This window comes from Talpa occidentalis, unplaced genomic scaffold (genome assembly GCF_014898055.3).
Source record: "Talpa occidentalis isolate TD23 unplaced genomic scaffold, MPIMG_talOcc4v2.1 talOcc4.8, whole genome shotgun sequence".
Classification (NCBI taxonomy): Eukaryota; Metazoa; Chordata; class Mammalia; order Eulipotyphla; family Talpidae; genus Talpa; species Talpa occidentalis.
The window spans coordinates 95,664,482-95,688,962 of record NW_023605194.1 but is presented as its reverse complement, the minus strand read 5'-3'; the positions used below and the strand labels follow the sequence as shown (position 1 = coordinate 95,688,962).

At 44.1% G+C, this 24,481-nt stretch overlaps 1 protein-coding gene across 5 annotated transcripts in view; it reads right to left on the bottom strand.

The window, feature by feature from the left end:
• Positions 1 to 16,859: 16,859 nt before the first annotated feature.
• Positions 16,860 to 24,481, bottom strand: part of SLC25A37 (solute carrier family 25 member 37) — a 36,525-nt gene continuing 28,903 nt past the window's right edge. For 2 of the 5 annotated variants that reach the window (XM_037495788.2, XM_037495787.2), the window contains exons 3-4: positions 22,496 to 22,552; positions 16,864 to 20,633 (exon numbers count right to left, since the gene is read on the bottom strand). In XM_037495788.2, the coding sequence (XP_037351685.1) occupies positions 20,113 to 20,633; positions 22,496 to 22,552 (578 nt within the window). In that variant the 3' untranslated portion in view covers positions 16,864 to 20,112. Of the gene's footprint in view, positions 20,634 to 22,495; positions 22,553 to 23,891; positions 24,474 to 24,481 lie in introns of those variants that run through there. The other 3 variants (XM_037495789.2, XM_037495790.2, XM_037495792.2) reach the window with 3 other exon arrangements.

Here is a 24,481-nt window from a genome sequence, read left to right as displayed (position 1 = left end):
GATGGGTTAACAGGAGGTTGTATGCTCTTACATAGTTAAAAACGAGGGGAGACCAGAGCTACACATTTGCAGTACTTACAAAACTGGATGAGATTTTGTTCAACCAAGTGCTACATAGAGCATTTACAAAGAAGAGAAAATAAAGCCTCCATAAGTGCTTCAAGATACTATACTCAAAGAATAAGAAAGTATCCAAAAAACTACAAAACCATCTACTCCAGTGACCAACTGGTTTAATGACAAGCAATGATGAAGTGTTTTTCTTACCAATAACACCCACTGATCATGTGGGGGACAAGGATTCTTAGTCTATCAACTATGATGCAATGGAAGCTTCACACAAGTTGGGCTATGAGAGGGTTTGCAAAGCTTTATTCCTAACATATCCCTGCTAAGGCTTGATACCCCTGTAGAGTCATGGTCAAAGCAAATTCCTAGGCCTGAATATTTGGGCAGATATTAAACACACCCTAGCGTTAAGGATATCAAATCCTTTCCATTCTTCCAGAACAAATGACAGCCTGAGAAAAACAAGCAGTCATGCATTTTTGTGCTGGGAAATTCTTAATATGTGCACTTTATTTGTGCAGGCTACGTACCAATTCCCCCCTCCCCTCGCTCCCGCCACTCAATGAAAAGCACTGGTACCTCTAGACTAGATGGCATTCTCTTTTTATGAAGTGGTGTGGGACGGCTTTCCATTGCAGGCACAAGAATTGACAGTTGGGATCTCACAATTTACACCTGCAGTTTCTGGTTTTGAATTTCAAATTCCATGCAATTCATTATTTTCGTTACTCAAATCAAGTTAAGACATAATAAACATGTTAATAAATTTCCATTCTAATGTTGTTAACTCTGGCCTACTAATATATCTCTACATTCTTTCCATCTCAGAAGTATTATGACTCACCCTAGGATCTAGAAAGTTCAGTGAAACTGATTCTAAGTGCCTAGGACAGAATACAGTCATAAAATATTAGAGCGGTACGTGTCCCAGAGATTATTCATCCCATTTCTTCATTTTCTAGGAGAGTATGAGATAATCAAGATTACATAACTAATTAGTAGAATGCTACCTATTTGTACTTTAACCTTAGTGAACAGTCAGCTAACATTTGCTGAGTGTCTTGATCCTGCCTGTTGATTTATCAAGATGGAAACACTCTCGAGGAGTTTACACTCAATAGGTGCATCGCTTATAATTAGATCTTAGAAAAATGTTAAATATTTAATATGTAATCCTTCTGTTTGTTTAAAATGTCTGCTATTTATACAATTCCTATTTTGTCTTAACCATCTTACTTTAGGTATGAGTCAATAATGTGCTCAGCTCCTAAAACCTTAAAGGGATCCTCATTATTTTGTGTTAATTGTCCAGGATATGAGGCTGTATAAGGAAGCAAAATGATCTTAATAAGAAAGTGTTTACTAAATGAATTTCCACTTGAAAATTAGACCCTTTTCAAGCATCCCTCCTTACTCACTGGTGGTGTTTTGTTTCATGCTTTGGGTCAACATCTTTGTTGGCCAGTCTCTCCAGATCATTTAAACATTAAAGCAATCCTAACTGGCTGCAAAATAAAATTGAAAATTTTAATGAAAATGTTTATAAAATCAATCAATTTGATAATGAAGAATTATTCAATCACATGCACTTATGTTGATAAATCAAGAGCCCCTAGAAGTAAAATTGTTAATGGAAGAAGAGGAAATTGCAAAGATGATGATATAAATTTGCTCCAAAAAATGACCTAAGTATCCTTAAATCAAGAGAAGCCCTTGCACTAATTCTTTATTTTTTCTAGTATTTTTTTTATTTTTACATTCCCCATACAATTGCAACCCTGATTTTGACCCCAATTCCTCCTTTCCCCCCTAAGAGTGTCTCTGGTTCATAGTTGTTTGTTGATTTTGATTTTTTTCTTTCTTATAGTTATTCTTTTTCCCAGTCCATATTTAGGTTTTCTAGAATCCTGTTATGAGTGAGACCATTTGGTATTTTTCTTTTTCTTTCTGACTTATTTCGCTGAGCATGATCCCTTCTAGCTCCATCCATGTTGCTGCAAATTGCATGTGTTTATCTTTTTTGAATGCTGAGTAATATTCCATTGTGTATATGTACCACATCTTCTTGATCCAGTCATCTATTTTTGGGCATTTGGGTTGTTTCCAAAGCTTAGCTATCGTAAATTGTGCTGCTATAAACATAGGGGTGCAGGTGCTCTTTGGAATTAATGTTTCTGTGTCCTTTGGGTAAATACCTAGGAGTGAAATTGCTGGATCATATGGAAGCTCTATCTTTAGTAGGTTGAGGAATCTCCACACAGCTTTCCATAGTGGTTGGACCAGTTTGCACTCCCAACAGCAGTCCTTGAACTAATTCTTGATTATTTTTTCAAAAAAAAATTTTTTGTAAAGATTTATTTGTTTATGCATACAAGAGCTGGGATACAGGTGAGAGGTGTGGGGGGGGGGTGAGAGGATTCACCAGAGACAGAATGGGGAACAGAACAGATGGATTGACTGAAATAGACTGCTGAGGGGAGCAGCGGATGAGACAGGAGAGGTCTGCTGCACCATGTGGGTTGCTCCCCTGGCCAGCCAGGGATCGAACTCGTGCTGCAGATGCTGTGGATAGATTCATAGGTTGCATCTTAACCCCTTGCACCACCAGGGAGGCCCTTTTTTCAAAAATTTAACTACAACTGTAGGATGAAACTCAAAAAAGATGTGGAGGCCATTGTATTATGCCAGCATTTGCATTTCCAGAAAAATCATCTGCTCGAAACAATGAATTTCTGTATCATTTTTGTTCATTCTAAGAAAACATAATTTCAGCTTAGTCGGTGCACTTGTTCCCAATTTGAAGTAGATCTGTACTCTTCATTTTTTGTTAATGAAGATGACCTGTTAATTGTGGATGCAGGACTAGGACCCAGAAAGCACAGCAACTTTCCTGAAGTCACACATCAAGTATGGGAGCACCGAGTCCACGTAATTCTCCCGTCACTCAGAGACTGTTCATCTCTGTGCAAAGAGGTAAAGAATTCACTTAACATAACTTTTCAAGCAAGACAGGAATTTGATGGCAGGAGAAGTAAAGAGACTGAGGAACATTCTTATGAAAGATCAAATAAAATTTGTTTTCCTTTCATTTTAGCTACAGAAATGACATGTCTAAAATTGATCCTAGTCTGAAACGTACATTCCAGGGATAAGACTTGCTCATTTTAAAGTGCATTCTGGTGCAATTAAGAGACCCATTTCAAATAAGAATTAATTTTCATTGTTCATGTAGGGTTCTTTCTTAAAAAAATGAGTACAGAGACCACCATCACCTGACTCTAGCTCCTCCAGCAAGTGACAATATAGAAGTTTAAACAGAGCCCTGAGTCATCATGGACTGAATGTTTGTGTTCCTCCCCAAATCCACATATTAAAGCTCTAGCCTCCAAAGTGATGGTATTTGGAGACATGGCCTTTGGGAGAACATTGGGTTTAGATGAGGTCATGAGAGTGGGGTCCATGATAGTGTGCTCTTATAGAGTCCTCATGTGAGGACACACAGAGAAGTTGACTGTTTACAGGCCAGGGAACAGGCTCTCACCAGGAACTTAATCTTTCAGAGCCTTGATCTTGGACTCCCCAGCTTCCAGAACTATGAGAAGATAAATGCTTGCTGTTTAAGCTAACCCGCCTATGGCATTTTTTTAAGGCAGTCTGAGCTGATAAGACACAGGATTTAGTTCATTGGTGTTCTTCTGGGAGACCACAGTTTCTTCACATGTAAACATGAGGGAGTCATCAGCATCTGGAGTGAAAAGGCTCGAGGTGGCCTGTCTCATTGGCAAGGTCTGGCCTGTCTCTCATCTCCAGGGACAAAGCATCCATTGTGACACCTTAGGGCTGAGCCCTTGATTCCAGAGACCAGCCCGTGGATAAACTCAGTGGCAATGAATCTAAGTGATAAATATGGAGACCTCTGCTCTGCCCTTGGGAATACAAAGCTACAGTAGCCATGTTCTCCACTTTGATCATTTTAGGTACTCATTGGGGACTGGGGGGTGGCATCCTTGAATTATCAAGTCTGGCTCAAGCTGCCCCAGTGCCTAGATTCCCATCCACCAGATTTACTTGCTCAAATGGAGCATGAGGAAAATCCAATCATTTGTGCCTTTGATGAGGATGTCCTTGGCACTTAGAGAGACACTGCTCAAATGATTGTAGATTTCTCCTGGAAGAAAACAGTGGAATAGAGTCTCAAATGTGCTGACAAAGAATTGTCAATTGCATTTAGCTGCATTGAATTCACTCCTCAAGGCAACACAGAGACATTTGCAGATAAAGGAAACTCAGGAATTTGTAGCCTGAGTTTCATCTCTAAAGAACTGTTAAATTTCTTAAAACTAAAGGGAAATGATACTAAAAGGAAACCTAGAACTTCAGGAATTAAGAGAGATGAAGAGTAACAAAAATTTTAAGTTCTGGATAAAAATAATAAACTATATTTCTTAAACTTTTGAAAAAAATGTGTGATTGTTAAGAGCAAATATTATTTTACATTGGGGCCTCCCTGGTGGCACAAGAGGTTAAGTCTCAGCACTATGAAGCTATCTGCAGCCACTGCAGCAGGAGTTCAGTGCCCGGCCAGGGAGCTGACCCACATGGCACAGCAGACCTCTCCTGTCTCACCCTCTGCTCCTCTCTGCTGTGTATTTCAGTAGCTCTGCTGTTCTGCTCCCCACTCTGTCTCTTGTGAATCCTCTCACCACCACCACCCACCTCTGCCCTACACCCCAGCTCTTGTATGCATAAATAAATAAATCTTTAAAAAATTATTTTACATTGTTTAGTGCAATTGGAATTCTCATACATCACTGGTGGGAATGAAAAATAACATGACCATTTTAGAACACTACTTGGCAATTTGTTATAAAATTAAACATATACCTGCTGCATAACCCAATTATCCCACTCCTAAACACTTAACCTAGAAAAATTAAAATGTATATTTACAAAGATTTTATGCAGACATTTAGAGTAGCTTTTCATAGTCACCAAAAGTTAAAATAGATGAGCCTATACCTCTGAATCATATGCTATGTCATAAACCAATGTCAATTCAACAACAACAACAAAAAAAACCACTAAAGAAACCATCCAATGTCCTTCAATTAGTGAGCAAACTATGGTACATACACATGCTAGATGATACAATGATGAATCACACAACAATGCTTCAGTCAATGATGAACTTCACACAGATGATGGCCCCCAGATTCCTAATGCCTGGTGATATTGTAGCTGTCAGTGTCTGACCCCAGCAGCAGCCTATCCATGTCGTGGTGGCCACATCTCCCAGTAGCATTATTTCCCTTTGTGCTTGATTCAACCTGCTGTTCATCACGCTCCAAAGCATACAAAGTCCACTGCTCAGGGTGCCTTTGCACAATGACAAAAGCACCTAATGCTGCATTTCTTGGAATGTGTCCCACGTTCAGCAATGCAATGTAGTCATGCATTCCAGAAAAGGCAGAATTATGGAGATGGAGAAAATGTGTCAAGGGTTGCGGTGGAGGGAGGAGCTGACTACAAAAGGGCAGCACAATTGAGGGGAATTGTGTGTGTGAGAACTATTCTGTACCTTATCATGGTAAAAAAATGTGAGATAAATCAGCAACTCTGACAATTTTTCAAGATATTCTATTTTCCATTTTTTTTTTACACCTCTTCCTAAGAGTGGGTTCAGTAAATCTTTTCTCACAGCCTTTCCCATTGTCAAGGTTGGAAGAAAGGAAGTTGGAGTTACTGGAGAACTCACTGAAGAGGATCCTGGGAGGAGGGGCATGCGGGCACCAGCCCTCTGTAGACCGTGTTCCAGCTAAAGGTCACCGGGGCTTGAGCCCCACTGAGCCGCATCACAGCCACATCCCTCCTCTCACCTGCCAGCCCCAGAACACCCTGAGGTCAAGTGCAAACAACACAGCAGGAGAAGGAGGAAGTTGCTTTTGTTTTAGCTGGGTTCTTAGTGATGTATGTCAGAGATGACACCTGTTCAACAAACCAGGTAAACGTTATGCACCTTGTTCCTGGCTGCCTTTAGCCCTGAGGTTAGCTCAGGTGCTCTGCTCGACAGTTTGCACATCCTGGTCACATTTCCTCCCTTTCCCAAGCTGTGTTTCAGGTTCAGTAGACTTTCAAAAAGTCACAGACAACTCTGCCTTTGCCCCTCCTAGAAAGGTGTTCTTCACTTTGCTCTATAACTTCCTGAAAAAACAAAGGATGCAAATATCATTGTTACTAATTGTGGAGCATAAGAAATATCTCGAGGAGTTCCCTATAAAGCATGCCTGCTGAGGCTCCACCTACAGATTGAAGACTTCCATTGTAAGGAATACACAAACACACATACACACACTCACACACACACATGCACGCATGCTCACTTTCTAATACTTTACCTACTAAATCCTTATCGCACATACTGGTTTAGTGACTGGTGGTCTTCTAGCGGTTAATTTTCTGGGTTCCTAAAATTTATCTGTGCTTTAATGCAGCAATTCTTAGAGGCATAAATTTGAACTTACTTGTTGGATATGAAAACAACTCTGGGAACTCCAACCCCCTGGAGGAATCATGTCCTTTTCTTGTTACAACACATAGCTGCTTTAATTTATGTCTCAGGAGACATGGGAGAAGGTGGTGCTGTAACTGAACACAGGGGAGGATATGCTTAAATAAAGCAGGTGTTCAGCAAATAGGAACAGATTGTAATAAGAATGTCCTCTCAAACCTAGAGTTTACTTTCTTTATTGGGTTGGGGGGCAGTGTTGTCTCTACCTGAAACTGGAAGACTGGGAGGCATTGTAAATACCACTATTTACTACATTGTAAATTTACAATGTAGTAAATAGTAGTAGTAAATAGTAGTATTGTAAATACTACTAAATCTGTAAAATAAAGTTAGGTCAAATTTGAATTTTTAATTGCCTTGTTATTGAGGTATCAAAGACTATCCACTAATGAGAAAGAGTCCACAGAACTCTGGTCCAATTCATTCCTCATCTTCTGCCAGGCCCTTCTTATGCCTATCTGATTCACCTGCAAAGGACAACAGTCAGAAGGACTTTGAGTACCCCAGACTCTAGCTGCTGAGACCTTGGCTGCAGTGGCCTGAGGAGGAGAACTTCAGCCCCTCCCACCCCTGGAATCCTTCCCCCACATCCAATCAAAAATGTTCAATTTACTCACATCTCCTATTGATTATTATTTCTAAATGGTTACATGAGAACTAGAAGTAGTCAACTAGTTGATGTGTTTTATTAACATTTAATTAGCTGTTAATTTTGATGCTTCTGTTTTCATGTTTTGGAGTCAGTATATTTGTTCCAGACACTTCCAAAGTCTCCTCTAAAGCTGATCTTCCTAAGGCACTGCATCTAGAGCACTAAATGGACATGAAGTCCCGGCCCAGGGGAACCTGGAAAGATCTCTGAGTCAATTCCTCTGGACTCGAAGATGCTTCTAGCAACATGGACCACAGATTTGGGTGGAGGAGGAGCCAGTTCAACCACCACAGGCATCAGTTTCACGTGTATTATTCACTGTCTCCACAACAGTGAGCACAATTTTGAACTTAGAATTTTCATACTCATGTAACACAAAAGGAAATACAGCACACAAGGTCTGGTCCAAGGTCCCAGGGCTAGTAAGCGGGGTCCTGAACCCCGTCACACAACCCTGAAGCCAGTCCTCAGTGGGGTCTGTCTCCTTGCAGGTGAAGCAGCTGTCCGTCCTGACACTCAAAGCCCTGCCAATATTGCATGTTCCAGTGGTCACTCAATGCTATGTCCTTCATACATCTGTTTATACTGTTTAGAAGCTACTCATGTATCTTTTCTGTCTTTATCTTCTTGTCCAAAATAAACTGTGAAGTTACAAAAGACACTCCTAACGTAAGTTTTGTTTTGTGTTTAAAGCATCTGGAATCCCATGGCCCACGTGCTCCCTCTCAGCCTTGCTACCAGGGTCCTTCCTCAGTACCCATGACACACTCCACCTTTGGAACTCATTTCACTTGGAGTCCAATGTCACCTTCCTGTTCCTGTTCATCAGGTCTCTCTCAGACTGTGCCCTGAGATTGTAGGCTGGTTGGCACTTGTGCTTGTTGCTGTCTCCCTTATGACTGTCTCCCTTATGCTGTCTCCCTAGTGGTCTAGCGGTCATAAGTCCTGGATTCTGATCCCCCTCTGGAGCTAATCAGTTGTGTCCCCTTGGGCAAGTCCCCTAACTTCTCAAGCCTTTCTATCTGTGAAATGGAACAAGAGTTACCCTGCTTAGATAATGGGATTATTGTCAAGATGAAAGTAAGTCAATGTCTGTGTAAGTGCTTTGCCATCTAGAAAATACTATGCAAATATACATTGCCAGCGCTCGGACAGGGGCCCTACCTCCAGCACTTTCCTTAAGAAAACATCACAGGTGCAAATACTGATGCCAGTCCTCAGAGAAGACACTTTGTAAACTCTTAATGTCCCAACTTGTCAGGGTAAAGACACTGTCTTGGTAGGATGGGCTAAAGTACAATCAAAACTTCTGGAAGAGGGGCTTCCCCGGTGGCGCAGCGGTTGAGCACGGGGTTGTGAAGCTGCCCGCAGCCTCTGCAGTGCTGGTTCGATCCCCGGCTGCTCCCCGGCCACCAGAGGAGGGTCCCACATGGCGCGCAGACCTCTCCTGCCGCCCGCTGCTCCCCTCAGCAGTGTACTTCGGTCCTTCTGCCTGTTCTGCATCCTGCTCTGACTCTGGTGAATTCTCTCACCCTCCCGCGCTTCTGACTGTACCCAGTGCTTGTATGAATAAATAAATAAATAAAATAAATCTTAAAAAAAAAAAAAAAATAAAAAATAAAAAAAAAAAAACTTCTGGAAGATGCTACAGCTGGGAAAAGACTAGCAGGGAAGGAGGCTCCAAGTTCAGAATGAAGGGAGGAAAAGGCAAAAATGATATACTTCAACTAGTAAATCTGGATTTAACAACTTACCAGGAAAAGGTTTGCTGCTGAAAAGGATTTCTCTCCATAGCATGATTCCAAAAAGAAGTAAAGCTGTCACCTGAATAGAATCCCAAGCAAAGGAAGACCTCTGAGCCCTCCGCCCAACACAACGATGCCTCATCTTCCTCCCACTTCTAAAACCTCTCCTTCCTCTAGTCTATCATCCACTCCAGTCCAGCAGGCCTCTCCATTCTTTCAGCTCTTTTCCAGAACTCCAGCTTCTGCTCACAAGACCCCATGTCCTCTTGGTACTCTCCATTCAAACTCATGTGTCCCACATGGAGGTGGGTGAGTCTGTCCTTCACAAAACCTGCTGCACCCACCCAGCACCCAGTAAACCCCTATCCTCTCATCTCACAGATGACTTGATGCATGCATCGCAGGTCTGGTGCCACTTTACTGTCTTGCAGAGCGAGTTTTTCTAGAAACATGAGTGAGCAAAGGTGCATGTGTTTTTGGCTTGAGTTCCCCCCAAAGCAGAGCCTGAGTTAAGGAACTGCATGCAGGTAGTTCCTTAAAGATGATGCCAACAAGAAGAAATAAGAGAGAGAGTGTGCAATGTAAGGGGCAGGAGGGAAGATAAACCTGTCCAGGGTGCATTATCAGCTGGGGGCACCACAAGCAAGAAGACCCCAAACCCACTGCTATTCTCTGGGGAACCATGTAGAGCATGGCTGGTATTGTCCTTACTGAGGGAACGGGGGCATATAGCCACCGGCCATGGAGTCCTGCCCACCCACCCTGCCCTTCCAGGTTGGGTTGACCCTGGAGGCTTTAACTTTCAAGTCTCCCTGATGCAGCAAGTGGCCTTCAGCTTCAGAGAAAACCCCTAGGCATAAATTATGGTGCATATATTCAACACAACATTCATTTAAAATAGTAGAAAACATATGCGCATGCCCTAATGCAGATATGACTTACAGACACAAAAAGGTTAAGTCAAAGTCTCCCGGGGAAAAAAAAAAACTTAACTCAATTTCCTTTAGAAATGCTGCCATTTAGGGGAGAGGAAATTTTGATACAATAAGAGTTTAGAAGCTAAGACAGAGGAGTTACCAGCCCAAGAGTTGAGAGATGAGGTGGGTGACTGTGTATTAATGAAAGCCAGATGCCACCTTCTGGCCAGAAATAGAAACTCAGGGATTTGGCTGGACAAAACAATTGCTTGCTCTAAGAAAACAAATATAAATTTGTATTCCACAAGTAATAAGTTCCATTCCAGTGAAGACAGTAAGTTACATATTAACCCTCAAAACACCCCTTGACTCTAAACCATGACCTCCTTACAGGTATGTTCCACACACACGTGCACACATGCCCATATATGCACATACACAATATTTACAAGCCTTCTAAAACCTGCTCTAATTTATAGGGTAGCTATCACTTCACCCTAAATCCAGTGTTGCTTACCTCAAAAAACTCTCAGGTAAATTTTGATCTCTAAAGAGCAAAGATGATTCTGCAGATAATTGCAAAGATATTAGGCAAACCATAATTTTCTTTCATGAACAAATAAAATGCACTAAAAGGATTATACATCATGACCAAGTGGGATTTACACCAAGAACATAAAGATGGCTCAACATCCAAAAGTTAATCAATGTAATTCATCACATCAATAAAAAAGAAAGTAAAAATTCTATGATCATATCATGAGATGCCAAGAAAACTTGAAAAGATTCAGCATTCATTTATGATGAAAAACCTTGAAAAACTGGTGATAAATGGAACATACCTTAATATAATAAAAGCCAAATACGACAAACCTACAGCTGGTATCATTCTCAATGGTGAAAATCAAAAGGCTTTCCACTAAGATCCAGTACAAGATAAGTGTATCCATCCTCACCACTACTATTAAACGTAGTATCAGAAGTCCTAGCTAGAGCAATTAGTCAAGAGAAAACTATAAACGGAAGTGAAAACAATAATTAATAGCATTCTAAAATACAAAGTGCCAGACCGAGACGAGTTTACAGTTAAATTCAAATAAACATTAAAGGAGGAAATGATACATGATTCTCCACAATCTCTTCCAGAAGATAGAAGCAGCGAGAATATTTCCTAATTCAGTCCATGAGGGCAGTATTACCCTAACATAAAAAAAAACAAAAACAAAGATATTACCAGAAAGAAAAACCGCAGAACAATATATATCATGAACATAGATGCAAAAAATCCTCAATAATTACAGAATGTAGCAATTAAAAACATATTAAAGAGGATTTTCCTATATAAGCATCTCTTGCTTTTTGAAAGTTTATTTTGTGCCACTTGACTCTGATGAAAGACCTACATTAGTACCTGTTCTCACCAACTGAAAGAAACCCAAAGAGGATTTCTGCTTTTAAGACAAAAGGTGAAAAGCAAAGTCGCATCCTCTGTGCTGCAGCAGCAGTTCTGGGGCAGCCTGGCCCCAGCAGAGATAGATGGCCCATCCAAGCACCTCCCCCAAGAGTGCCTTTATGCAGGTCATTGTGCAATCATGGCCTTGTTTGCTATGACTACTTTGGGAGTGCTCAAAAGCTACTTTCCATATCAGTGAATGGTAATTGCTTTTTTTCTTTATACCATCTCTGCTTACAAAAGTCTTCACAGGAACACTAATTCAGATGGGGGAGGTTGGAAATGCTATCAAGTTTCTGCTTTTTTATATTTTATTTGCAGAGTAGTAGAAGTGAGATATGAGAGGTAGTAAAGCAAAAAGATGAATTATTATGACAGATAGGCTAAAAGATCTGTGAAGATTCTCCAAATCTCATATAAAAAGCATGTAATCCTACTTTAATTACAGGGTTAGAGGCTGGATAGCATGTACTATAAACATAGGTTATCAAATCTGGAGGAACTATTTATAGGGCTTGTGACCCAACCCTCTCATGTTGCTGATAAAGAAACTATAGACCATAGAGATTAAATAATATGTTCAAGGCCACTCAAGGTCACTCAACCAGTTAGTGATCTCCAGGACTAACATCTAGATCTTTATTCACTGTGTGCTCAATGGTTAAAATAGAACAAAGTGAATAAATTACTTCATTATACAGCAAATTCAAAAAATTTTCCATGTATTAGTATTTCACTGTAAGGCAATTGTATGCTTTTCAAATTTGGCATTTAGAAACTTACTGATCTTAAAAAAACAAAAGGGTTATACAAATGTCCCAAAATAGATGACTGGATCAAGAAGCTGTGGTACATATACACCATGGACTATTACTTAGCAGTCAAAAAAGATAAACTCATGCAATTTGCAGCAACATGGATGGAGCTGGACGGGATCATGCTCAGCGAAATAAACCAGAAAGAAAAAGAAAAATACCGGATGGTCTCACTCATAGCAGGAATCTAGAAAACTTAAATAAGGGACCAGGAAAAAGAACAACTATAAGAAAGTAAAAATCAAAATCAACAAGCAACTATAAACCAGAGACACACTATGGGGGGTGGGGGGAGAGAAGGGAGTAAGATCAAAACAAGGGTGGTGGGAATTGTATGGGGACTATAATCAAAATGAAAATGAATACATTGTGCAAAACTGAAAAAGGTAAAAAATACATAAAATTAAAAAATCAAAACAAAACAAAACAGAAAAACAAAAAAAAAAAGATTATAGAAGCCAACATGGAAATTCAAGACGGCGTCAATAAACAAGGTTTGATCTAAGTCAAATCAGCAATCAGAAGAAGCATGACCTTTTTTTTTTATAGAGGCATGTTTTATTTATTTATTTGTTTGTTTGTTTGTTTTGTTTATACATGCACTGGGTACAGTCAGAAGCACAGGAGGGTGAGAGAATTCACCAGAGCCAGAGCAGGGAGCAGAGCAGGCAGAAGGACCGAGGTACACTGCTGAGGGGAGCAGCGGGCGGCAGGAGAGTTCTGCGCGCCATGTGGGACACTCCTCCTGTGGCCCAGGGAGCAGCCGGGGATCGAACCGGCGCCACAGAGGCTGCGGGCAGCTTCGCAACCCAGCGCTCAACCACTGCGCCACTGGGGAGGCCCGAAGAAGCATGACCTTTGATGGACAGAGGGGACACTGGGAGGCACTGGGAGGCAGCACAACCTTAAGACTCTAAGAACATCTGTGAATGAGTGCTCTCCCCAGCCCTAGTTCACTGCAACACGAAAAGGCTGAGAGCAAGAAACAAAGGAAACTCTTAGCAATTGGATATTACCAGCTTCCAGGCTGGTGACTTTAAGGCCATCGAAGTTTGGGCATTGCCTGGAGTCTCCAGAACTTCTATTATTGTTAAGGACTCTCGATATTTGAAGAGATTACTATAAAGCAGTGCCCCTTAAAACTTCATGAAGCCCAGAAATACAGAAAAATGGCATTGTGGGGCCTCCGTGGTAGCCTAGGGGTTAAGTCTCAGTGCTATCACTGCTAAGGCCAGAGTTCGATCCCTGGCCAGGGAGCTAACCCACATGGCACAGCCGATCTCTCCTGTTTCACCTGCTGCTCCCCTCAGCAGTGTATTTCAGTCAGTATGTTCTGCTCCCCACTTTGTCTCTGGTGAATCCTCTCATACCTTGCACCTCTGGCCTATACCCCAATTCAAAGTTAAAAAAAAAAAAAGATACTGTGGATATCCACAATTATTTTCATTAAAATGTGCAATTATTTCATTCCAAAACTTTAGATATAATCAAGGAAAGGGAGAAAACTTGCCCCAATATTTCACTCACCTGGTTGCATTAAGCTCAAAATGTGAATAGGGATATATATTCATTATGTGTCAACCTAAGCTAGAAGCATCTACTGCTGTGTTTTCACTATTTACCAGGCAGCCAGAATCATGACACTCATGAGAGCAAGCACTCTCAGCACTAATTTCTATTTCTTCTTTTGAAACCGCCTCTTCTCTTAAAGGCAGCCACTACCACGACCAATGTGACAATAATGGAGAACCAGAATCCATAGTCCCTCATGTAGCTCTGGATGTCTTCAAGAGCTTTCAGTAGTGAGTCCTTGACAGCAACAGAAACTGATGAGGACTCGAAGTCAATGATGAGGCTTTGATTGCCTTGAGTCAAAGACTAAAACATTGTCAGTATCATCTGGATTCATATTCTTCCTTCTCACAGAGGAGTTTATTGGACTGTCCATCACACCCCTTGTGATAACTGCCAAATCCTTAGCTAAATTCTGACTTTTCTCCCAAGCACCAATACTGCCATTCCTTCAGGGATCTCCATATGCATTCCCATAGTTAGAGTCAGCTAACTGCAATTAACAATGACTGTGCTCTTATGCAGAATGGGAAAAGCAGCCAGCTGGAGGGCCATATAGAACACAAGGTGAATACATCTCAAGGGTACATGTTCTGGGCAGCCTGTGGGGAAGGACAGCGTGAGGTAGAAGCAGAAGCCTAGGCCAGGTGCTGACGAGAAGAACAAGATCACCTCTGAGAAGAGTATCTGGAAGCGCTTTGCTGTGGGTAGGAAATGGCACCTTCAGCATAGAGCTTTGATGGACAGAGGGGAGCTTGGGAGGCACTAGGAAAAGGGGTGGACATTCCAATGGGAATAAAGGCCTAGAAAGGCGGTAGCGCCCTGCTAATGAGAATAGCCTATGGGCTCATATATCCATCCTGCTCCCCTTTTGCATGAGACTAAATTAGCATTGGCATATGTTGGGGAGCCTATTTTTAGTCAGTAAGAATGGAGGAGCCCTTGGAGGTGATGAGCCAGGGACAAGGGAAGCCTCTGCAAGCAGGGGTTGGGGTGGGGGGGCATCTCATGAGGTTGAGGGGACAAGAGATCTGGGAAATCTTCAGTCGGCACCTGGATATTTAGATCTGGAACTCAGGAGGAAAGTCAGGTGCTTACAGCCCATGTTTGTGAATTATCTTTTCAGAAGGGCCAATTGAAGCCATTAAGGCAGATCAGCACCGAGGTGTAGACAGATAGGAGAGCCAAAGGTAGAACCTTCCAGAGCAGCCATGCTTAGGTGGCGCAGAAAGGAAATGAAGCTGCTGGGGGAACCAGAAAGGCTAGTCAAGGTGGGCAGCCTGGAGGAAGGCAGGGAAATGGAAGCTGAGACTGGGAGCTAGAGGGCGCTCTTGGCCAAGCACTCAGCATTCCAGTGTTGGGCAGGCCAAGGAGAATGTGGACTGAGAGATCAGTGGGTTCAGAGATGAGGTACCTTCTCTGCCATCACCTGCTGTTCCTCCCAAGCAGACCTTTCTCCAGACACTGCCGTATCACTTCTTTCAGACCACCTGTTATCTTGCCCTCCAGTCCCCCTCCCCAACCCAGACTTCTGCTGGTTCCACATCTGCACTCACTGGTTATACTCCTTCAGTTACAGTCTCCCTTGTCTTTCCCTTCATGAGCCCTCCTGTGAATTTCACTGGTGAGACAAACCAACCTGGCCTCCTCATGATTCCGTCTCCATGTCATCCTGTCCACTTCTGCCAGACGATTATTCCTCAGACCAAGCTCTCTTCATGGCTCAACAATCCTTCATGATGGATCATAACCTGAGATGGAAGTTAAAGCTCGTTTGCTGCTCACCACAAGGGTATCTCCTATAAGGCCTGATGTCTGCAAATCAAGCTGTTTTCCCAAATGTACTCATCACTCTCAGGCCGCTCCTGCACTCTGCCTGGTGCCAGAGACAACCTTCTCAAAAGTCACTCACTCCCTCCCTGCTGGTGTCTTCCTTGTGCAACAGGGGGCTTTTCCTGTTCTTCTCTGGTGTCCCCTTAAGGCCACTCCTGTAGGGAGGAGTGGAGTCTCCTGAGAGGGGATCAACCAACAGGAGGTGCTGGGAGCCCACGCAGAGAGGAGGAAGGGGTATCTCCCCTCACTGCTGCTCCAGGGCTGGAACTTGAGGGGTGAGGACGTGCTGGAGAGGGCTCCGAAGAGACAGCTGGCCTCATCACAAGGGGAACTCAGGGAACGGACACGGGAGGGGACCCTGAGTTGAAGAGGAGGCACTCATGTAGCGAATCCTCCTATCAGCAAACACCTGCCACAGCCCAAGGAGGGTAGACTGGGGAATCAGCTCTTTAAAAGTCCTGATGTAGGACACCTGCTTCTTTCTGTGCGGTAGATATTCCCACCTTCCCTGATTTCAAGCTCATGTCCAGCAAGACACCACTGAATGCTGAACATCACTGAGGCAGGTCCCAAGCACTGGCCGGACAGCGTGGCCTCAACAGACTGGGCAGGGTAGATTTGGTTGCACTAAGATCATGTCTTCCCTGAACTTTTTTAGGCTATAGGGCCCAACCGGGTGGAAGCCACCTCTCCACTGGCTTTCCCCCCACGGCACCAGGCTTGCCAGCACTGACTGACCAGATCCATGTGTGCTGAAACAGGACCTCCAGGCCGGACACCCACAGAGGAGGGGACGCAACTGCAACTTCAGGCCACCTCTGAGAGGCACAGTATTTCATTAGCATCCGTATCCCCTTTTGGTACCCTGGCCCATGCATGGCTGGTCCTCAGAGCCCACCTGCATAGACTCTCCACCCCCGAGGCTTTCAGTGGTCAGCGTGGAGATAGCACCTCTGACCTGCGGGACCCTGTGAAGGTGTTACCCCTGATTTCCCAAAGGAAACCAGGACCACCCCCACCCCCACCTCCCCAAAAGGTTTAGTTCTCTGGCTCAAGCTGTGACCTGTTGGAAGGACTACCCTCTGAGTATTCCATGTTTAGGGCTCCAGAACCTCCACTGTGTGTGTGCGTGTGTATATGCGCGTGCGCGCGAACACACACACACACACACACACACACACACACACACACAAGCGAGGACATCACCCTAGCGGGCCCCAGGACTGTGAATACCACATAGGTATAACCTGTACCACTCCCACTCCCACGCCTCCCCAGCACTGTGAGCAAAGCCAGCAGGAGGCTCCAGCGCCTGGCCTAGGTGATAACATGGGCGGTTCCGGCAGCCCAGGAGGGAATCTGCTCCCACTTTCACAAGAGGCTGAAAAAGCACTCTGTTTTGGTGGCTGGGACCCACCAAAACCATGGGTCCCAGTCCTTAATGAGTGACTGGAATAGGCAAAAAAGCCCATGAATCAGGTAACTTCTGTCCATGACCTCTTAAATACTCCCCCCACAGAATCACAACACTTCAGAGATCGAGGCTTTATTTTCTCTAGCTCATGTCACAGCCTTAGCAGCATATCAGAAACATCCCCACTCATAAACACACATTTCTCCCCTTCTTCAAATAGTTGGCAACAAAGGAGAGGCAAAAACAATGATATTCACTAGAGGTATTTAAGAAATAAGACTTATTCACCCTGATAACATACATTGTGCGTTTGCAGGCAGGAAGCAGCAATACAATCGCATTTAACAGGCACCACCTTTCTTAAATAAAGATAAATAAAACTTTCTTGGCTTAATGTGTTAGAGATGAGGGGGACTTTGGAGGACAACATTTGAAATAATACACCAACATTAAAAAAAAAAAAACCCACACATGTAGTCCAGGCAAATGGCTGGATTCAATCCAAAGTTAAGAAAAAAATAGGCATGGGCTGAAGATTCATCCCATTTGGGAAAATCAATTCTAACAAAAATAAATAAGCATGAAAGCAAAAAGACAAAAAGAAAAAAGAGAGGTAAAGTAAAACTGATGTACAAGTGGTTGCATCTCAAATAGTGGTCTAAGAAGAGCTCACACATGTGTGCAAGCATGCACATACTTCACGTGTGAGGACCATACTCCAGTGGCTCTGTCTGGCTGCAGACACCACTCCCAAGGACCAAGGACACATGCCATGATTGTGTCAGGCCTGGGGAGCGGGGAGAACATTTTTCCTGTTCAGAACTTTGCAAAGTCAGCCACAAGCAGCTGGACTGCAATCTGCATGGGGCAACAGCAGAGACTGGAGCTCAGGGCCAGGGGAAGTCATTTCCCACAAAATGAATGACCACTTATAGTGCTTCACAACTTTCAGAGCTTTTTCAGTAACACAGCTCATTCAGCTCAGGATGACCCAGTGGGGAAAGCATTTCCAGCTAATCCCAGACTTTCAGGAGCAGCCAAGGGACTCTCCCAATCGCTTCCCACCTTTCCATTTGGTCTCCCTCCACAATGAACTTTCCTAGGGAGGTGGACAGCTTTTCTAAATATTGTAGAAAAAAAATAGTGCTATAAGGAACATTTTCAAGCTGTGTGATATATTGTAAGTGGATAAAAAGGGGTGACTAATTTTTTCAGAATTTGATCTAGTATTTCCTTCCATTCACAGAACTGAACAGTAAGGCAGGCACATGAAGAGATGTAAACACTTCTCATAGTGCATGATCTCCACGGGCTTTGTGCACCCCCTAGTGGGACACCAGTGGATGTGCCCCCAACTCCAAAGCAGGGGCTCACTCACAGGGTGCTCGTGGAAGCTGTCTGAGGCAATACTCCTCTCTGACCAGAAAGCACAGCTGGAGGCACTGAGTGCAGGGCCCCAGATGAGAACTGTCCAGGGCCACCTGAGTTCTTCCCAGGAGGTAACAGCATCCAAGAGCTCAGTGTGCGCCACAGCGAGCTGCATGACATTCATCTTGCCTGAGGTCATGGCCAAGGTCAGGACCAGGCCTTCCAAAATGAAAACACACACATGCTTCCTGCTCATTTAAAAAGGCTCCAAAAGGAAACTGTGAAGCCATCCGGTCTTGAAGAGGGGTCTGGGAATCAGTCGAAGGGTGAAGGGTGAGGCTGGCGGAAACAGGTTTGCGTTTTCTTAGTGGTAATCTAGCTCCAGCACACCAATCCAGAGAAAAAGGTGGCTCAGCCCTCCATCCTCAGCAGACCAGGCGAGGCCAAGGATGGCGCTGGAGAGGCACCCGACTTGTGCCTTAGGGTCTGATTCAGCAGCCGGCTGGCTCCAGAACCTGGCTCCTGTTGCCGTACGTTGTGAACCTCTGAAAGGAATTAATGGCAGGCAGGGGAGACACAAATGCCATAGACACACTTGTTAGGTTGTTTTTTTTTTTTTTTAAATCCCTAAAACTGAACATGAAAACAGGAGGTCAAGAGATTTAGTCAATATAGTCAAGAATACCTGAAGTGCCTGCATAAAAGGTTGATGAATGAAGTCCTAGATCAAGGTCGGTTTAATCCCAACGACCTGCCCCTAAGTGGCCCAACACTGGCACTCCAGGGCTTGTAAGTGCTGACCCTGGGAGCACATACTCCTGTCATTCACAAGGAAAGAAAACCAAACCGCCCAGTAGGTGACCCTGCCACCCAGCATGTGGCTTACATACAGCAAGAGAAACTACCCCAGGCAGATGGTTCTGGGATTTTTAGGAGCGTAAGGGAAAAGGCACATGAAGGTAAGACCAAACAATTGGAAAAAAGTGGCTAGTAGTAAATTATTTTTTTTGTTGTTGTTCAACGTACCTTTTGGTCCCCCATGAAAAGAGAAATTCAAAATAAAAACTTTATTATTTTACATTCAAGTCAAACTTCCACCAGGGGCTCAACACAATTTTAGGCCATATTCAGCAGTTGATTACTTCAGAGCTTTTTATTACCTCCCCTGTGGAAAGATACAGCCCTCTGCATCTTTTTTTTTTAAATCAGCTTTCTATTTCCAGCTGTAACACTTAGTTGTACACACACACAGTCACACACACAAATCCAAAAACATCTATGTAGAAAAATAAAGGATAAACATTATCCATCTATTTTACACTGTGTACTGGAACTTTTATATACATACACTTCTTTTCTTTAATGTTTTCAGTCACGCACATTTTCTGCCCTCCCACGTGATCTATGATTCTAGGGAGGAGACTGTTCCAGTGAAGCAGAAAAGCTACATTCCTCTTAGGGGAGGAAGAGAAAAAGCAATTTCTCGTTCCCCTTCCAAAGTCCTTCCCCACCTACCACCACCTCGGATGTGCCTGTGGACGGCCTTCTTGGAGAGCAGCTGTCCTGTCCTCCTCTCTCTCTAGGGCGTCGAGAGTGAAGGCCCACCCTGCAAACACAATCTTGGTGTGAGGGCCAGGAATGGAAGCAGGCAGGGAAAGCCTTTTGAAAACGAAAGACTCCGGAATCACTTCCCACAGCCTGCTCCTTTAGTATGGAGTTCGATTTTCCAGCTCGCGCTTGGTAAGGAAGTACTTGAAAAACTCATAGACAGACCAGGAGATGGCAGTGGAGGGCATCTGGTAGATCACTCGGGCCTGCATGCCCTTGAAGTAGCCGGCCAGGCCGTTGAGCTGGTAGACCATCCGGAAAGCGTTGGCCATGCCTGACAGCCGGCCGCTGATGTTGGCCAGGTTGAGGGCCATGTTCTCCTGTGTGTTGAGAAGGGTTTTACAGACGTCCAGTGGGGTGGTGGTGGCTGCGGCCAGGGCCCCAGCCAGCCCACCTGAGATGATGTGGGACTGAGGGTTGTAGCCCCGGTGAGGGTTGACCTGCTCCTGCAGGAATTCGTAGGTGATGAAGTGGATGGACTGGAAGGGGATGTTCATGGTCAGCTGCGTGGTGTAGCTCCGGTAGAAGGCCCTCAGGCCCTCGGTCCTCCAGACCGTCCAGATACAGCTGAGGGCCGACTGGTGTGGCGAGTTGTACATCTGCAAGCGCTGCTTCACAACTGTTGTCCACAGGCAGGGCAGGCCAGACGGGCAGTTGGTTGGGTTTGGCCCCACCCCGGGTCGGAGTGAAATAGGAAGCCAAGCCATAAAGAGAAACAAGCGAGTTTAGACACACCGGTAACAAGTCACAAAGAGCCAGCACACACACAGCCCAGCCTGAGAAGCCACGGAGGGCCAGCTCCAGGCAATCCTATTAAAAACGTGGCTCCAGACTTAGGGCCAGGAAAGCGGCTAGTTCATGAAGTTTCTCCTGCCTGAATCTTATTTAAGGTGGTTCCTAAACCAGGAAGCAGGCAGCCACTTAGATTCACTGATCTCATCCCCGAGATGCTGGCTGCACTGGGTAGAAGTGGCTGCCAACCTAATCCTGGCCCCTGACCCACTGCCCCCTCAGTTCCCAGTGCAAGGGTTCTGTCCTTAGTTCCCAGTGGCCTGTGCTTCTGAGTGTTTTTAATGTCAGTGTCACAGTATTCTTGGAAGAGACACTAGAATTATGTCAGTCCAAGTTTAATGATGAACTCCAATTAAGTTCCTAGCTCTGTTAACACGAAAGTAACTGATGGTTTAAAGGACAGGTGGCAAATGGGGGCCAACTATGGTCCCTCAGACAGAGTTTAAATTGTCCTCATGCATTGCCAGATAAACTCCAATAATATGCGTTACTTTTAAAGAAATGAAGTCCTTAAATTAGTACAATACAAAGAGGACAGAATTGAGTCTCATTTTTTCTCTTTAAAAAATATAAATACTTTTGCCATGGGAGACATGTTAACTAACTGTTCACTGACCAAGTGTCTGCATGAACCCCTCCTCCCTCCCTTAAAAAAAAGAAAACCCCACCTCCTAATTTGACACATCACATCCTTAAATATCAGAACAAGTCCCAGTCACAAGTCCCCAGTCTATGGGGCTATGCAAACAGCTGAGAACAAATAAGAAACTTTAAAAGACAAAACACAGAGAAGTATAACAAACTCAAACTAATATGTTGCAATTTTTACCTTCAAGTTTCCGTCTGCAAGGACCCCTTTCAGGTGGGGAGGGAGGTAGAGTCCCCCACCTCACATAAAGACACCTGGTGGAGAGTATGCCCAGGCCTATAGGCCCTCACTATTCAGACTGAGTCACCTTAGGACACCAGGACATAGAAAAAGCTGACAGAATTCCAATCTGTTCAGCTAGGAATTGTTTTTACAATGTTCCCAAGTCAAAAGAAAAAAGAAAAGGCAGGATGAAACAGTATGGCCAAATGTGAATCTTTGAAGTGCAGTGAGGGTTACACAGAGGGTCAAAAGAATATCTCCTCTATATTTGCATATGTTTGAAATTTCCCACAATAAACTCATGTTTTAAAAAAGCAAATTGAACATAAGTCCTAATAAATGGCCTTTGATGGGTTCCCCTAAATTTGTCTAGGGCTGATACAGATTTCTATGGGCTAGAGGAAAGATGTGTGTTTATGTGTCTGTGGGTCTGTGGGTCTGTGTGTGCGGGAGCACAGGTTTTAGAGCACTGAAAAAAGTGTGCAAGAGAATCACAAGGAGAGCTCATTAACAGATTCCCTGTCTCTATCCCCAGAGCTTTTGACCTTAGTGTGGGACCTAGGAATCAGCACTTCTAACATGCTCCCAGGAATGTTGCCGTTACGTGGAATCACACTGTTAGAGATAACAGGAATACCATGTAGTTCAAATGCCTGCACTCCTTCTCCAGGTCTCTAACAAGGTGCTAAAGAATTCTGCTTCTTCTGGGAGCCAGGCGTCACCTGTCTGACCCTCTGTGCCCCCCACACCTCCAGCCACATTTTCTCCTGCCCCTTTGCACAACCCGATTGCCACTCCCTGGGACGATGAAACATTACCTTCCGCTGGATTCATTACCGCATCGTGGAGCAGGGTGGCCATACTCCCAGCTATCCCTGCAAAACAAACTCCAAAAAATTACCTTCTGGGTGGGATTGGTTGATCTCAGGAAGCTCCTGGAACCTAAAACCAGATGGAATCCTGGATATAGTTTTCTAAGAATGAAAATTTACTACTAACTCCTCCCAGATAAGCATTGACTCTTACAATCCTCAAATGACCATGGAAATGTTAAATAAAAATGAGGGGGTAACACAGACAGAGTTATTCACATTTTAATCTTGCAGCAACCTCACTTCCTTTCCTGTAGGCAACCCTGTGAAAAGGTTAGACCGGCCAACATTGATGGTGCTCGGAAAACACACCTGATGGCTTTTTCCACTATATAGATTTAATTCTCTCTTGTCCCTGGCCTTTGTCTACAGATCAACTCCCTCTGCCCGTAAGCTGAAACAGTCGAAGGGGATAAGGTCATGTACACAGCGAAAAGGGTTAAAGTCAGAAATCTTTAAGAAAATCCCTAGTTAAATTGAGGCATTTTTAAGAAAACAGGCAAGGGCAGGGGAAGGCTCAGGAAAATCTGCATGTGGCATGTCCAGGGTTAGTCTGTAAAGCTGGTCTCGGAGCTGGCGGACCCCTCTGAGGGGCTCATCCTGTCTGATTTCCAAAACCAGGAACTTCCAAAGACTGAATCAGACTGGAATTTTGCTTTTGGCTTTGGTTGTTCTCCCTCTGCAGGTGACACTGCCCATTATTAAAATAACCTCTGGAAGGTGGAGGACTGACGGACACCGGATGAGCCTTCAGAAATGCATATACTTCCCTTCCTTCCTCCACGCACATTTATCCAAAGGTCAAAAAGCACCCGGCACACAAAACACAGCAGTGACAGCACTGGGCAGAACTTGAAATAAATTGGGTTCGGTTAAATTCCCTTCAAGAGGTTTAGTGATCAAGCGAAACCATTACATAAGGCAATTTCAGCAAGAGGGCCACAGACTCGGGGTGCATCAGAGCATGGGTCTACATGGCCATCTCAATAAATGCAACTAGAGGCCAGTTTTTAATAAGTAAAACAAAGGTCTGCGAACCAGCCAGGGGAAGCTATTACCAAGGCTTTAGGATGGCGGGGTGCTCTCGGGTTCTGAGACCAGGAAGGGAAAGTTCCTGCAGCTCACATCTAGCCCTGCTGGTAGAAGACTGATTAATCTTGAAGTAGGTGCACCTTATGCTGCTATCCACAGTCCCATTCATACTCAGAGAAAACCTGACAGTCAAACCCACATCACAAGCAAAACCCACCCTTCAACCAAGCCAGTAACACAGGCCTGTGCAAGGGCTGCCCACAAACTCAGGCCCCTCCCACCTCCCCTTGCAACAACCAAAGGAAACTACTTCAGCCCTTGCTCGCAGAGATGCAACTCAGACAGAACAGAAATGGGGTGCAATTCCCAAACCCCCAGAAGCTTAAGGTGAGAAAGGCCATCTGCGCTGGTGCAAATCCTTTGTCAGCCATAAAACTTCTTGACCTTTTAAAGCTTAGTTAGATCTTGACGTTGTAGAGACCTGTTGAACCAGTTTTTAAATAGTCTCAAAGAAGCTGTCCAGATCAAACTTTTTTTGGAATCCAGCATTCAAAAGTTTTGTTTCTATTCAGGGTTTTTGTTTTCCTAGATCTGATCATTAATGGCTTTGGAATGTTTAAAAAACAAAATGAAAAACCCACACAACAATAAAAACAGAAACACCTCTGTCACCGACTTTCCCCAGGCTTCAGAAAACAAAGGAGGGGAACGGAAAAAGGACTCTCTGTGTGTGTGTATGTGTGTGCGCACGCGTGTGCATGCGCGTGTGTGCTTGGGTGTGCGGGCACACACGACTCTAGAGTTCTTTATTCATAAGCAAGCGTGGCAGAGATGAGGCGTCAGGCTGCTGGGTCACAGGGAAGAGAACCCTGGGGAAAGGTCTGTTGAAGGAGAGAACTT